Genomic DNA, 15,855 nt, shown 5'->3' with positions numbered 1-15,855 from the left:
GTTGAAATTTAAGTAACAACTACATTTAAGGATATTTCCAGGAAGTAGAAGGGACCTAGCCTCTGAGGTCCTTTCGTAAAATGTGGAACTCTAGCTGAATTACCACATATTATATTAGATTTTAGAAAGCGATGTATAATTCTTAAATGGGTTCAAAAATGATCGTTGTCACTTTTCTATGAGCCAGAGCCCATAGCGTATGGGCTGAATGGGACCTTCGCATTGTGTATTAGAGAAGACTATCTGAACCTCTTGTGCCAGGTTTCCGTTCCTTCGAGACTCGTTTCTACTTTTGAGTAGAAATATCCAACTAAGCAGGCAGTGGACAATTCCAAACTGAAGATAGATTGACATTCCAAATTAAACAGATAGAATAAATAGATAGATTAAAATAAATAGAAAAATCTAGAAATCAAAAAAGGACATTTTTTTTCACAGGTCCAAAAATGGTGTCATCTATGCAAGCCATTTCTGTTTGTGATTCTGTTAAGTATTTGATTTTATTTGGTCTTATTTGTGATTGAGATAGAGCTAAGGGGTTACATTTAATTCTTAAAGTTTAGCAGTTCCCTCATTGCTGAAGAATTTGAGGGTTTGTCTTTGCTCCTTTCTGAGTAAAGATATCAGAAAGCTATACCTTTCTGAAAGCTATAAATTACTCTGTATATGAAAGGGGCTTTTCCTCCGCCCCGCTCTTTACGCTAAAGTTTCTTACTGTTTTAAAAATAGAGTTAAGAGAAAGAGTCAAACTTTAGCGTAAAGAGCGAGGCGTTGAGGAGGAAAAGCCCCTTTCATATACGAAGTAATTTCTGTTCATTTTAAGTTTTAATGTTGCTCCTTACTTTCATTTAAAAAAACTTGTTTTTTTTTTTATTTAATTGCATTTTGAGGCAAAGTGACGTAGCAATAGCTTGTAGACACTGCAAATTTGAAAATAAAAATATAGATTGGGTTTTATGCTTTGAGGGAAAGAAAAAAAAATTAAGCTTTTATACATGGTACATTTTGAAACTAACAAAATTGAATGTGTGTCAGGAAGTAGAGAATAAAGCTGGTTTTAAAGCAACGTATTTCATAACGCCTCTAAAATACATGTCATCATTTGCTTTGTTTTTTTGTTTTGTTCCTAAATGTTTGAAAAAGAATTCTCGAGCCACAAAATTTTATACTTTAACGGGCTTATAGCCACAGAATCATGGTTTTTCAACAAAAGAAACAAAAGCGATCCGCAATGCTTTTGTCAGAAAAGCCTATCAAGTGCTACGAAAGCAAGGTAATGCAAATCAGCAACCTAAATCAAGTTTTAACAGAATTCTAATAGGGGTTTAAAGTTTGCTCATCAAAAAGCATTCTAATTTTAGTTTTCGGTGGTTTGTCCATTAAAAACATTCTGATTTTAGTTTTGGGTAGCTATATAACATTTCTTTATCTCATACTTCAATAACCAGTTCTATAATTCTTTTGCTATATAAATAAAGTGTTTATTAAAGTACCCCTGCTAAGTGTTACTTTGAATGAATAAAGTCTATATGGTACGTTAAATCTTAACTACTATACAATTTACAATAAAAAACTTAAAGTACATAGACAAACGTGTAGTGAAATTTAAACAAGAAACAAACTTACGGTGGTATTTATGATTTTTGTTCCATCTTTCAACAGTAGAAGGCAGCAATGTATGAAGACGAAAAGCAGCAGCACCAAAAGCATCCAACTGAGATGGCTCAAGACTTGGGTCATAGCGGTGTTTTGTGTATCCCTAAGAAAAGAGTTGTGTCAAAAAATGAGGTCTGCCCCACGACAAAATACACCCAAACATCTTTGTTATGCTCATCTGAATCTTGTGTCTTTATTTAGGTCTCATTATCTTTGTCTTTATGGCTTATAAGCCGATCGGCTTATAAGGCATATGGAGCTGAATCATGAACTTATACAAAGGCGGAATTGAAACTGAACATTTCTTTCAAAACTGTCGTCTTCACTTAGTTAACCTATGGGACCTCCTTTGGTCCCAAGGAGGGACCAAAGGAGGTACTACATGCCTTGTAAGTTTCAGACACTGCTTGAAGAAAACAGAATTTTCGTCGTCTAGTTTCTTAGGGCAAAAATATCAACGGAACCTTTTTTTTCAAAGGTTTCTCTTCCTTGATCTGTACCTGTCCATATCTAAGTCCCCCTCAGCTTTTAAGCCAGAAACTGAATAAACAAATTCCTTCTATTTCCAGACGTAACGAGTCAACACAGCCAAAATTAGTTTCAGTTTTATTTCTAAATTGGGTCGGCTTGCCACAAGGACTTACAGATTTAAGGTGAAAGATAAGGTGACCAATCGGAGACATGAAAGATATTGGCCCGTTTTGGTGCATCACTTACCTTTCAATTCTAACCGGAAAAAAAAATATTTGACCCATTTTCAGGTGAACCAAATTTGTTTTTGGGTTCTCTTGACCCTAAGACTTAAAAATAAAAATTTTAAGCTATTCAAAAAAAAAATTATTTTGTCCTTTTTAGACCCCATTTTCGATTGAAACAGTTTGTCTTCAATTTCTTTATTGTAATTACTATAAACGTATGTTTCTATAGCATTTCCTTTCTGTTTCTAATAACGCATTCTGTATGATATAAATATAATGAGTTATCCCATGTTAACTGCTCCTGGCCTTAAAGTTGAAGTTAAGCTTTCACATTGTAATGCTTCGAAAATGACAACACATTTTTTGAGGAGGCTTTGAAATGTTAATAACTTTTCTTGTCATGATGTTTATATATTTAGAGTAAGATATGCTCGAAAAATATTGCTCTAGGGGAATGCCCCTTCCCCTTTCTGCCATTTTACAGTTAAAAATGTGATACGATATTTTATTGACAGCACAATAGCGCTGCCTAAATAAAGAGCGATGTCGGCAAAATGTATTATTTATTTATGTAATTTTAATTTTTTACTTTTATTATTTTTTTTTTTTTGGTTCGTTTGTTTGTCTTAGACCAGGGCACTTCGTATCAAAGGAGTTGCCATAGAAACTTCAAAAAGTACTCATTTGGTTGGAAATCGAAGGGACTAGTGCCCTTTTTAATTGTTGAAAGTGATTGAAGGGCAAATAACTCCACTCCCACGCCTACCGTTTTCCCAAAGACATCCAATCAAAATTTTAAGATAGCCATTTTATTCAACGTAGTTGAAAGGTTCGGAAATAATGTATTTAAGGATGACAACCTCCCCACAGCCCTCAAGGTGAGCGTTGTAAGTTATGCCCTGGAGCAATATAAGGTTCAAATAGAAAAGATGGCAGCATAAACTTCAGAGGGGATACATTGTATTGGCAATCATAATTTCTAGTGCCCTTTTTAAGATTCGGAGTTGTCAGAGCGTAGATTTCCCCCCTCATATTTTCACGAAATGTATTACATAGAAATTTTGAGATGGCCAGTTGTTGTCGTAGAAACTTCGAAAAAGCTCATTCGATTGGAAATTGAAAGACCCAGTGCCGTTTTTAATAGTCAAAAGTGATTGAAGGGCAAACCCTCCTCCACGCCCATCAAATCCCAAAACACATCTAATCAAAGTTTTGAGATAGCCATTTTTTTGACGTAGTTTAAAGGTCTGCAAATTATGTCTTTGAAGATGACAACCCCTCCCCTAGGCAACCCAAGGGTTGTAAGTTATGCCCCGAGGGCTTATAAGCCTTTTTATGGAAAGGGTGGTCGTGAAAACTCTGGAACGGGCTAATTTTCTAGGTTATCAGATGCTAACAAATACAAAGTATAAACAATAGGGAAAATCTTTTCAAGACAGTGGAAATCAGATCTGTGAATATTTCGGCCCTATGTACAAGGGCCGTCTTCAGCACAATACGAGAACAAGAGAGAAAATATGTATATATAAATAAACTTACATTAAATTGTGACAGTTAAAACTAAATAATGTTTTTTAAAAACTTAAAAAAAAACAGCCCTAGCATCCTTACTTCAACGAAGTTCAACCAGGACTGACAAAAAGAATGAAGTGAGAATATAAATTCATTCAAACTAAAGAGAACAAAGTGATTAACTATTCCCTTAAGACCTATCGTAGAGTGTACTGAAGCCTCACTGCCATTATTAGGAAATGGCTTTGGACAGCTTTCAAACCTTTACTGTATTCTCAAAATTCCTATATTCATAATTCGGCAGATTTGGTTGAAAAACTTAGCAACACAAGTATGTCAGAAAACACAATAGTTATTAGTTTTGACATTCTTTCAATGTATACAAATATAGATGTGACTATTTCTGAGGAATTATTAAAAAAACAAAATAGAAGAAAATTACCACTTAATCGAGGCTTCAGCGACGGAAATTGACTGTGAAGTTTTAATGACTCTGGTTAAAATTTGTAATAAGTTTTCTATGTATTTTCAATTTCCTGTCTTTTTATTAGCAAAAAAATGGGTTACCCATGGAGGCACCTTTATCAGGGCTACTGGCAAATATTTATGTCGAGAACCTTGAAAGTTGGGCATCAAATTCTTATTTTTTAAAACACGTCTATTGAGGTCGTTATATGAATGACGTAATTTCACTTTGGAATTATGGGGAAGCTGAACTTCGGGGCTTCTTAGATCATCTTAACACTTATGATCGAAATTTGCAGTTCACCCTAGAAGTTGAAATTGAAAATAAACTACCGTTTCTAGATGTGTTAATTATTCGTAATGCTGATAAACTGGATTTTACTATCTATCGAAAGCCAACACAAAACAATAGATATCTTCACTTTAATTCAAATCACCCCCCACAAGTTAAAAGAGCAGTTGTATCTTCCCTCACCGATCGTGCCCAGAATATTTGCTCCGATTCGTATATAAATGCAGAAATAAACTTTATCAGAGATATTCTTTTTGGTAATGGATACCCCATTCCTTTTATTAATTAAATAAAAAAAACAAGTTTTTTAAACTGAAAGTAAGGAGCGATATTAAAACTTAAAACGGACAGAAATTACTCCGTATATGAAATGGGTTGTCCCCTCCGCAATCCCTCGCTCTTTATGCTAAAGTTTTTAATTGTTTTAAAATGTAGAATTGTGACAAAGAATCAAACTTTAGCGTAAAGAGCAAGGGATTGCGGAGGGGACAATCCATTTCATATACGGAGTAATTTCTGTCCCTTTTAAGTTTTAATATCGCTCCTTACTTTCAGTTTAAAAAACTAGTTTTTTTTTTAATTTCTGAACGTTTTTGAATTAATGCATTTTTGATTTTGGGTCTCCGCACATTAATTAGTAAAATGAAATTTGCATATTAATTTTTCTTTGGCTAAACGGCTTTCTCTTAGTTTTGATCAGACGATTTTGAGAAATAAGGGGTGGGAAGGAGGCCTAGTTGCCCTCCCATTTTTCGGTTACTTAAAAAGGCAACTAGAACTTTTAATTTTTAATGAAAGTTTTTATTAGTAAAAAATATACGTAACTTAAAATTAACTTACGTAACAAACTTTTATGCTCTTATATTTTTTATTATGTATATGAGGGGGTTTGTCCCGTCGTTAATACCTCGCCTTTTACACTAAATCTTAAGTTTTGTCTCAATTCTTTAAGAATGACCCTTGAATCAGAAAGGCCGTGGAATGAGTAGTTGAAATTACTAAAAATACTTAGCATAAAGAGCAAGGTATTTATCTCCTCCTAAATACCTCGCACTTTATGCTAAAGTATTTTTAGAACCCCTCATATGCGTAATAATCTCTGGTAGTTTTAAGTTTTAATGCTACTCTTTACTTTCAGTCGAAAAACTTTTTTGTGTTTAAATTTTCATTGTTTTTTTTATAGTAATGCTAGAAAATCCCGCGCCCTTTTCATTGAATTTCTCTTCCCCCATGACATATTACTCCAAGAGAAGATCCTCCCACATAGCCTCCTCCCCTCAACCCCACCCCAAACCAAAAAAATCCCCCTGAAAACGTCTGTACACTTCCCAATAACCATTACTGTATGTAAACACCGGACAAAGTTTGTAACTTGCAGCCCCTCCCCCACGGACTGTGGGGGATTGAGTCATTCCAAAGACATAGTTAATATCGTTTTCGTTTATGCGGAACAAAATGGCTATCTCAAAATTTGGATCCGTTGACTTTGGGAAAAAAATGAGCGTGGGAGAGGGCCTAGGTGCCCTCCAATTTTTTTGGTCAATTATATAGGGCACTAGAAATTTTCATTTCCGTTAGAATGAGCCCTCTTGCGAGATTCTAGTACCATTTGGTCAATACGATGACCCCATGAAAAAAAAAAAAAAAAAAAAAAAAAAAAAAAAAAAAAAAAAAAAAAAAAAAAAAAAAAACACGCACCTGTGATCTGTCTTCTGGCAAAAAAAAACGAAATTCCACATTTTTGTAGATAGGAGCTTGATTGAATTTTCGATATAGGGTTCTCTTATACGCTGAACACGATGCTGTGATTTTCGTTAAGATTCTATGACTTTTAGGGGGTGTTTCCTCCTATTTTCCAATATAAGGCAAATTTTCTCAGGCTCGTAACTTTTGATGACAAAGATTAAATTTAATGAAACTTATATATCTAGAATCAGCATGAAAATTCGATTCTTTTGATGTATCTTTTAGCATCAAAATTCCGTTTTTTAGAGTTTCGTTTACTATTGAGCCGGGTCGCTCCTTACTACAGTTCGTTACCACGAACTGTTTGACAAAATAATTAACCGTAGAATAAAAAGACATTCTTGTAAAATCGAAGAAGATATTTCACAATGTGAGGCAACTGATAAGCCCTCAAATATTGTCTATCTTCCGAATATCCCAAACATCACTACAAAAGTAAAAAAAAATATTTGCACAAAATAATCTGTACGTAGTTTTTACTAATAATTTTATAATCATTAATTTCTTAAATTCCAGTAAAGATATGACCCCAGTTACTCGCCAAAGAGGGGTCTATCAAAAACCCTGTGATTGTGGAAATTACCATGTCGGCAGGACCCATTAGAATCTAGAAAAACGGTTACAACAGCATAAAAAAGACATAGACAAGGCATTAATTTCAAATAGTTCCAACAACTCCTTTCATTCTGCTTTTGGTTGGCATATATTTAATAATCCATCCCACACGATACTTTTTGAAAAATCTTCACTCATCAGTAATGATTTGGGAATAAAACAGATGGTTCGAGAATCAATCGAAATTAATTTCAAAATAAATAATAATATATCTTTGAACAGGGACTTAGGGGAATACTTACTAAATTATTTATACTCAAATTTAATTAAAAATGATCTAACAAAATATTTTACTAAACCGATTTATAATAGTATTGAGCCAGCTACAAAAAGGCCTTTCAGACAGGCTGCTAAAAAAGTAAGGTTGGCTCTGAGAAATCGCATTTAATCACTTTGTTCTGTTTAGTTTGAATGAGCTTATATTCTCACTTCATTCTTTTTGTCAGTCCTGGTTGAACTTCGTTGAAGTAAGGATGCTAGGGCTGTTTTAAAAAAAAGTTGTTAAAAACATTATTTAGTTTTAATTCTCGCAATTTAATGTAAGTTTATTTATATATAAATATTTTCTTTCTTGTTCTCGTATTGTGCTGAAGACGGCCCTTGGATATAGGGCCGAAATATTCACAGAACTGATTTCCATTGTCTTAAAACGATTTTCCCTATTGTTTCTACTTTGTATTTGTTTGTTATGGAAAGGCAGTGTGGTCTTCGTCGTTATTTATATCAGATATTCTAGTACCCTTCTTATGAGTCAAAGTGATTGGAGGGCAGCCCCCCCCCCAAGTCTTATTTTCCACAAATCCATCCGATAAAAATTTTTAAATAGCCATTTGTCGTATTGATTGGAAGGAAGCTAACTCCCCCCCCCCACACCCATCATTACCCCATACACATTCAATCAAAATTTTGAAATAATCATTTCGTTCAACGTAGTTAAAAGGTCCATAAATTATGTCTTTGATGATGACAACCCCTCCTCCAGCCCTCACCGCAAGGATTGTAAGTTACGCCCCTAGGGCATATAAAGCTTTTATGGAAAGGGCGGCCGTATAAACTCCGGAATGAGTCTCACCTGATTGGAAATCAGATGTTCTACTACTACTTGTACTACTACTACTACTACTACTACTACTACTACTACTACTACTACTATTACTACTACTACTACTACTACTACTACTACTACTACTAAGACTACTACTACTACTACTACTCTACTACTACTACTACTCCTACTACTACTGCTACTACTACTACTAATAACTGACTGCTGCACCAAGCCACCTGAGGCTAACACAGCTACGCACGCTCCTCTTCCACCTCAATCTATTTAAAGCCTCTCTCTTCACACCTTCCCAGGAAGTTCCCATTTCCTTTAAATCTTTCTTTATGACGTCCTCCCACACCAGACGAGGACGACCTGCTTTCCGCTTAGCCCTAGACGGGTGGCCAAGAAGGAAAATTTTCGGCAATCTGTCATCCTTCATCCTCACAACGTACCCTAGCTATCTCAACCTGTTTTTCATTATAGCCCTAGAACTCAGAATTGAACCACATTTTTTTTTTTTTTACAGCCTACTGTTTGAAATACGGCAGTCAGCCGGGAAGGGGTGGTCGTTTGAAATTTAAAAAAGCCTCATTTGATTGGAGGGGCCAATCAAGAGTCAAAGTGATCGCAGGGCACCTACACCCCCCCTCCAAACCCATCATTACCCTAAACACATTCAATAAAAAATTAACGTAGTTAAAAGGTTCAGAAATTATGTCCTTGAGGATGACACCCTCCCACAGGGCAAGGGTAGTAAGTTGTGCCCAAGGGTTGTATAAGGTTTTATTAGAAATGGTGGTTATACATGCTTCGGAGAGGGCTTATAGAACTTCTAATCAGAAGTTCTAGTATATTTTTTTGGAGTCAAAGTGATTGTAGGACAGCTACCCCTCCTCTTCTAATGCCAATCATTCCCTCAAAACTATTCAATAAAAATTTTGAGATAGACATTTTGTTCAGTGTAAAGTCCCACTAAATTGTGTATTTAAAGTTCAAACGGAAATGGTGCTGGTATAAACTACGGAGGGGGTTGAGTGGATTGGTAAGTAGAAATTCTAGGGCCCTTTTTAAGAGTCAAAATGATAAGAGGGCAACTTGCTCCCCCCCCCATATAATTTATTTTCCCCAAATGCATCCGATGGAAATTTTGATATAGCCATTTGTTCAAAAATAGTCCAAATGTCACGTAGCATGGCTTTTGAGATTGACACAACCCCCCAGAGTTTGAATGCCAGGGTTATAAGTTATACTCCTGGGGCATATAACCTTTTTATGGAAGGTGTGGTTGTTTTAACTTTAGAGGAAGCTCATTTGATTGGAAATATATAGTTATGGTTCCCTTTTCAGAGTCAAAATTGATGGAGGGCAACTAGACCTCCACCCCTTCTCCCTGAGAACCTTTTTTCCCCAAGCACAATCAATCAAAATTGTGAGATAGCTATTTTGTTCACATTAGTCCAAAGAGTATATAACAATGGCTTCAAGGTGGACACAGCCCTCTAGAGCCCAAGTGCAAGGGTTGTAAATTATGCCCGGGTATAAAAGGAATGGTTGTATAAGGCTCGGGTCGAATGTGGCGCATTCGATTATAAGTTGAAAGATCTAATACCCTTTTTAAAATTCAAAAGTGAATGGAGGACAAGCAACCCCTCCCCAACAATCCTATCGTTCCCCAGAACATATCAAATCAAACTTTAAGAGAACTATTCTGCAAATTATGTTCTGGTCTTGAGAAGGCATAGGTGTTTCCAGCCCTACTCGTGTTAATTTTCGCTCGTTTTGAGTTTGACTCGGTTATTTATTGTATGATTTAATTTTAAAAAATGCATTTGAAATATTTTCAATTTTTAACTTTAATAAATGAAAAGATATTACAACTTTAAAGCAGTGGTTCCCAACCTTTTTCGGTCCGCGTACCCCTAGTCAAGGCCCAAAAAGTTTGCGTACCCCTTTCTTGAGAATCGTTGTTTTACTTTTTTCTTAACTAAAATCAGATTTTCAAAAACACGAGATTTATTGTCCAATATGACGGTGCTTAAATGTACGTACAAAATCAATGAGAAACTTGAGGCTGCTTTTTTGCTAAAATATTATCAAATCTTGGCTCGATGTCACTAACGGCAATTATAAGGTCATTTTGTACACTCAGTCTGTTTCTGTGTTTGGTTTTGATCAATGACATTGCCGAAAATGACACTTCACAAAGGTAAGTGGATCCGAATGGTAACAAAGCAGACATGGCGATTTCACTTAGTTCCTTGTATTCTCCTTTCACCTCCAGCCAAAACTGGGAAACAGTTACATTTTGGAATTTCAGTTCTAAGGCGCGATCACTGGCAAGTTCGATCAGATTCTCTGTAAGCTTGTCACTAAGACCGGAGCTTGAGGTCACGTCTTCAACAAATGGATTTTGGATCCAATCCTGCGTTCTATCTTGGTTCATAATCGATGGGAAATATGACACAAGTTCATCTCGCAACTTTGTCAGATGCTCCCGAATACAATCACAGATTGTGTTGAGGTTATCAATTTCACTATCGTCCGCAAACTTGTCAAGGGTCGGGAAGACACTAACGCTGTTTCTTTGAACCTTTTTAAGCCAGAACTCCAATTTCTTGATGAAAGCACACATCTTCGAATTCAGGGAGAGTTCGTCTGTCCGGAAACCTTGCATTGACAGATTCAAGTCATTCAGTTTGTCGAAAATATCCGCAAGATAGGCCAGCCTGCAGACCCAGTCCTGGTTTTCAAAAAGTGAACTGAATGCAGATTTTTGCTCCAGAAGAAACATATGAACTTCTTGTCGAAGCTCGAAAGGTCTGTTTAAAATCTTCCCACGAGACAACCAGCGAACTTCTGTGTGCAGAAGTAAATGTTGATGTTCTGAACCCATCTCTTGGCACAGCAACTTGAACATTCTTGAGTTCAGTGGTCGGGCTTTGATGAAGTTGATCACTTTTACAGCCTCGTTGAGGGTCTCGTGCAGATGTGCGTTCATCCTTTTCGATGCAAGAGCTTGCCTGTGAATGATACAGTGCAACCACTTCACCTTTGGATTTTTCTTCCTTATCCAGGCCATGAGCCCATTATTCTTCCCTGTTAGGGCGGCAGCTCCATCACTGCAAACTGATAGACACCAGTCCCACAAGATGCCCCCTTCTGCGAAGAATTTGTCAATCACCTTGAATAGTTCTTCTCCTGTTGTTCTTGACTGTAGGTTTTGACAAAACAGAATATTTTCTCTTATGTCAGAACAATCTTGATATCGAACAAAGACGATCACCCGGGCTTCACCTGACACATCCGTGCTTTCGTCAAGCTGTAACACAATCATCTTCGTCAACTTTATTTGCTCAATAACCTGCATGACAATATCGCTTGCAATGTCTTCTATCCTTCTTGAAATGGTATTGTTCGACACAGGTATAGACTGAAGGGCAGTAGCAGTTTTCGTGTCAAACATTATTTCACTGACTTTCACTAGTGCTGGTAATATCAGACATTCAGCGATGGTGTGCGGTTTTTTCTGTTTCGCAACTAAATATGAAACAGCATACGAAGCCCGGAGAGCCTTTGAAGAAACTGATGCCACTTTTGCAATTTCCAAACAGTTACTAGCGAATGCTTCTTGTTTACGCTTGAAAAACTCTATGGGCTTACCGACATGAGAAGGGTGCACAGTACTGAGATGCCGGTTCATATGCGCAGGTTTCATGGAACTGTTGGCCAAGACTTGACCACAAAGAACGCACTGTGCATTCACTGGATCAGACTTTGTCGCACTAAATCCGAGCCCTAGGTATTCTGACAAATATCGACGCACTTTGACCGATGATTCGTCATATTTCTTCTTCTTAGGTGCAGGTTCAGAGTTTTGGGTACCATCATTCGGCTTCTTGTTATTCCTGATCAGGAATCTATCCATCTTTGTTTGCAACCACAATTCACGAACTTCATGTTTCAACAGATGACAAGATACTGAACCCGCTGAGTTTAAATCGAGACCTTACGGCTATGGAGAAAAATTAGCGGGTTACTGAAAGCGAAAGTTTTGAAAATGAGTCTGAAATTACGTACAATGGGTTATGTTATCTGATTTTGAAGGAAATGTTGGAACTGAGTCAGAAACAAGTTTTAAAGATGTAGACTAAATTAATTTTGGGACCTTCGCGTACCCCCTGCGAGGGTTTCACGTACCCCCTGGGGTACGCGTACCACCGGTTGGGAACCTAAAGAATATATATGAGTACATGCATATTAAAATGACAATCCACAGTCATTTTGTTTTTACTTAAGTGTATTCCAGTCTTGAGAAGGCATGAGAATTTTCAGCCCTGCTCGTGTTAATTTTTGCTCGTTTTGAGTTTGACTCGGTTGTTTGTTGTACTTTCTGTTCGGATTGAGTTCCATTTATTTATTGATGGCGATTAGTACTAGTTTTACGCTTGGAATACGACTTCCTCGTTCCATTGTCTAGGCATTTCTGTTCAATTTGAGTTTTAGTTGAAGATTAGTTTTATTTTTGTGTAAATTATAAGTTCATTATTGGTTTCATTTTTATTAAGTTATTTCTATTAACTTTGGTTTTTTACTTATGTTACAAAAAAAATAAACAGATAATTGCAACAAACAAAATGATCAAAAATAATTAATAAACAAAAAGCTTATCAGCATAAATATAGTTAAATGGAAGTTATTCAGAACGGCCCTACAATTTTCGATGTGTTCCATATTTAATTTGAGGATCCCCCCCCACCTTATTATACAAACTGAAGTGACCTTGCAATTCACACTAAAAATGCTTATGCAATGATTGGGGAGGTATTCTCATCTCAGCCTTTTTATGACATACTTACTTGTGATGGTCTTTTCAATCACACTAAAATGCTTATGCGATGACTAGGGAATCATTCTCCCCTTTTCATTTATGTGACATATTTAGTCCAAATATGTTATTTCCAATGATGGGACATCAGAGGTTAAATCCCTTATCCACAGTGATTGGAAGGACCTATGACGAATAGAGGGATAATTTGACCCTAAAGATGTGCTCTTTGAGAGGTTGGAGGCCACTTCCCAAAGAGAAGACCCATTGAAGCCCCCCCCTCTACCAACAAATGTTGTGCAAAAATAGAATACCATCCAAACGTATTTGAGCTGAAATTTCTCTTTTGTAGCACAAAATGGAAGAAAACAGCAAATTACCGCATTAGGACCTAAAATTTTTAGGCTATTTATATACCTTGTTAATAGTCTTTAACCAATTGGGGATTGTACTAGTTTAACTCGATAGTACTTTCACACCACTCGGACCGAAAATTTTATTTGCAGCACAACATGGCAAAAACCGACTGTTTCCTACAGCACGATCTCTTTCATTACTTGAAGGGGACTATAACTTTTATTTTTCGTCGAGTGGACCCTCTCCCGGTATTCTAAGATCACTGCTTTAAACGTGATTACCTCTTGGATAAAATAAAGAATAAAAATAACCAAACGAAGAAATAAACACTACACCCTTATCGCCCTTACCAATTTCTGGGGGAAAAATCAAAATTTAATATTTGTACTCATAGGAGCGTGAAACCTCTGTAATAATGTTTTTACATATTTTGAATATGGCAGTGCAATTTCCATCAGGATCATCCACCTTGTACGGAGTATCACCCCCTCCTTTCGTGCAAAGAAAACTGAAATTGAAAAAGTTAGCAAATCAACTGAATCTGAAATTTTCATTTTTCCCATATCTTTTCCCACCTAAAGGGAGAAAAGTCAGATTTGAACAAATGAAATATTTTTTAATAAATGCAAATTTTCTTAAAATATGGTCGGAAAATTTTTGGGCGACAGGGGGGGAGGGCTAATCAAGATTTTGCCTCGGCCACAAAAGAGGCCCGAACTACCAGTGATGGCAAGACCGCCCAATCCATTCTAAACAGTTTGGCCATACCAACTAAAAGAGTTTATAATGGAGGTAAGAACAGCATAAAGAAAGTCTTACATTTTTTTCTAGAATCAAATTGTAACGGGTCATCACTTCTCTTCCAAGGACCATAGGCAAGAATTCACTGTATGTAATGTGCTGTACAATAGCCGCAATTATATGTCTTGTTTCCTGAAAATAAATTTAGTTACATAAGTATCAGCTGTTCTCTAAAGCATAAAAATCCAATTGACAAAAATCGTTCATATTATGTAGTTGCAAAATTTTTTAAGTGCTTAGACGATGGTAGTAACTCCAACATAGCAGACTAAAAGCATAAGTATAGCCAATCAGGCAACTCCAAGTCAATTTTTGAAACGTTTAACTTCTTTGATGGCGGAAACAGTCACCGTTTTGACTTTCTTTTTTAATTAGAGGTTTGAAAATAAACTCAAAATAAAATTCACCATTAATATCAAAGTTGCTTCCCTTGCAAAAGAAGGTTGAATGCATGCCTTAATTTTATTTCCTTGGCCAAGGTAACAGGGTGTTCCCCTAAAGAATTTCAAGTTTAAAATTAGCGAAGTTCAGTTGCTGGTCTAACCAGATTTGTGTGACAGTTATGTATTTACTTCCAAAGTTCCAAAGATAATAAAATTTGGCACTCTTGCCAAAGCGAGAACGAAAAAGCGAAACAATTTACTATAAGCTATCTTGTTCGAGCTTCGATCAAACAAACTTAATGGGAAAGTCAAACTTACTAGTTTGATTGTCACTCATAATATTGCAACTATAATCAAACAGTTCGTGGTAACGAACTGTAGTAAGGAGCGACCCAGCTCAATAGTAACCGAAAATCTAAAAAAATGGAACTTCCATACCAACAGCTACATCAAGAGAATCAAATTTTAGTTACGAGCCTGAGAAAATTTGTTATATTTTATAAAATAGGAGGAAACACCCCTAAAAGTCAAAGAGTCTTAACAAAAATCACACTATGGGATTAAGCTTATCAGAGAACCCTACTGTAGAAGTTTCAAGCTCCTATCTACAAAAATGTGGAATTGCGTATTTTTTGCCAGAAGACAGATCACGGATGAGTGTTTATTTTATTTTTTTTTTGTTTTTTTTTTTCATGGGAGATCTTATCGAACAAGCGGCCCTAGAATGTTGCGAGAGGGCTCATTCTAACTGACATTAAAAGCTCTAGTGCCCTTTTACGTGACCAAAAAGTTGGAGGGCACCTAGGCCCCCTCCCACGCTCATTTCCCCCCAAAGTTACTGAATCAAAATTCTGAGAAAGCCATTTTGCTCAGCATGGTCGAAAAATACTAATAATTATGTCTTTGGGGAGAATTGGCTCCCCCACAGTCCCCGGGGGAGGGGCTGCAAGTCACAAACTTTGACCATTCTTTGCATAAAGTAATGGTTATTGGGATATGTACAAAAGATTTTAGGGGGACTTTTTCACGTTAAAGGGGGGCCGGGGGAGGATGTTATGTGGGAGGATTGTTCCGTGGAGGAATTTATCATGAGGGAAGAAAATTTCCATGAAGGGGACGTAGGACTTTCTAGCGTCATTTAAAAGAACAATGAAAAAATAAATATAATAAAAATTTTGTGGTGAAGGTGAGGAGCAGCATTAGAACCTAAGATGAACAGAAATTATTACGTATATAAGGGGGTTCGGCTCCTCCACAATACCTCATTCTTTATGCTAAAGTATTTTTAGAAATTTCAACTATTTATTCTACGGCTTTTGTGATTCAGGGGTCATTCTTAAAGAATTGGGACCAAGTTGAATCTTAAGTGTAAAGAGTGAGGTATTGACGAGGGGGAGAACCACCCCATATACGTAATAAAAATATACAATTATGGAATTTCGTTACGTAAGTTAATT

At 36.4% G+C, this 15,855-nt stretch overlaps 1 protein-coding gene across 2 annotated transcripts in view; it reads right to left on the bottom strand.

Moving 5' to 3' along the window:
* Positions 1–15,855, bottom strand: part of LOC136035397 (peroxidase-like) — a 93,123-nt gene that overhangs the window by 21,388 nt on the left and 55,880 nt on the right. For both annotated transcript variants that reach the window (XM_065717178.1, XM_065717179.1), the window contains exons 9-10: positions 14,034–14,147; positions 1,627–1,759 (exon numbers count right to left, since the gene is read on the bottom strand). In XM_065717178.1, coding sequence (XP_065573250.1) covers positions 1,627–1,759; positions 14,034–14,147 — 247 coding nt within the window. The remainder of the gene's footprint in view (positions 1–1,626; positions 1,760–14,033; positions 14,148–15,855) is intronic.

Source organism: Artemia franciscana, chromosome 14, assembly GCF_032884065.1.
Source record: "Artemia franciscana chromosome 14, ASM3288406v1, whole genome shotgun sequence".
Lineage (NCBI taxonomy): Eukaryota > Metazoa > Arthropoda > Branchiopoda > Anostraca > Artemiidae > Artemia > Artemia franciscana.
Note: the sequence above shows the minus strand (reverse complement) of the source record. Positions and strands in the feature narration are given on the sequence as shown.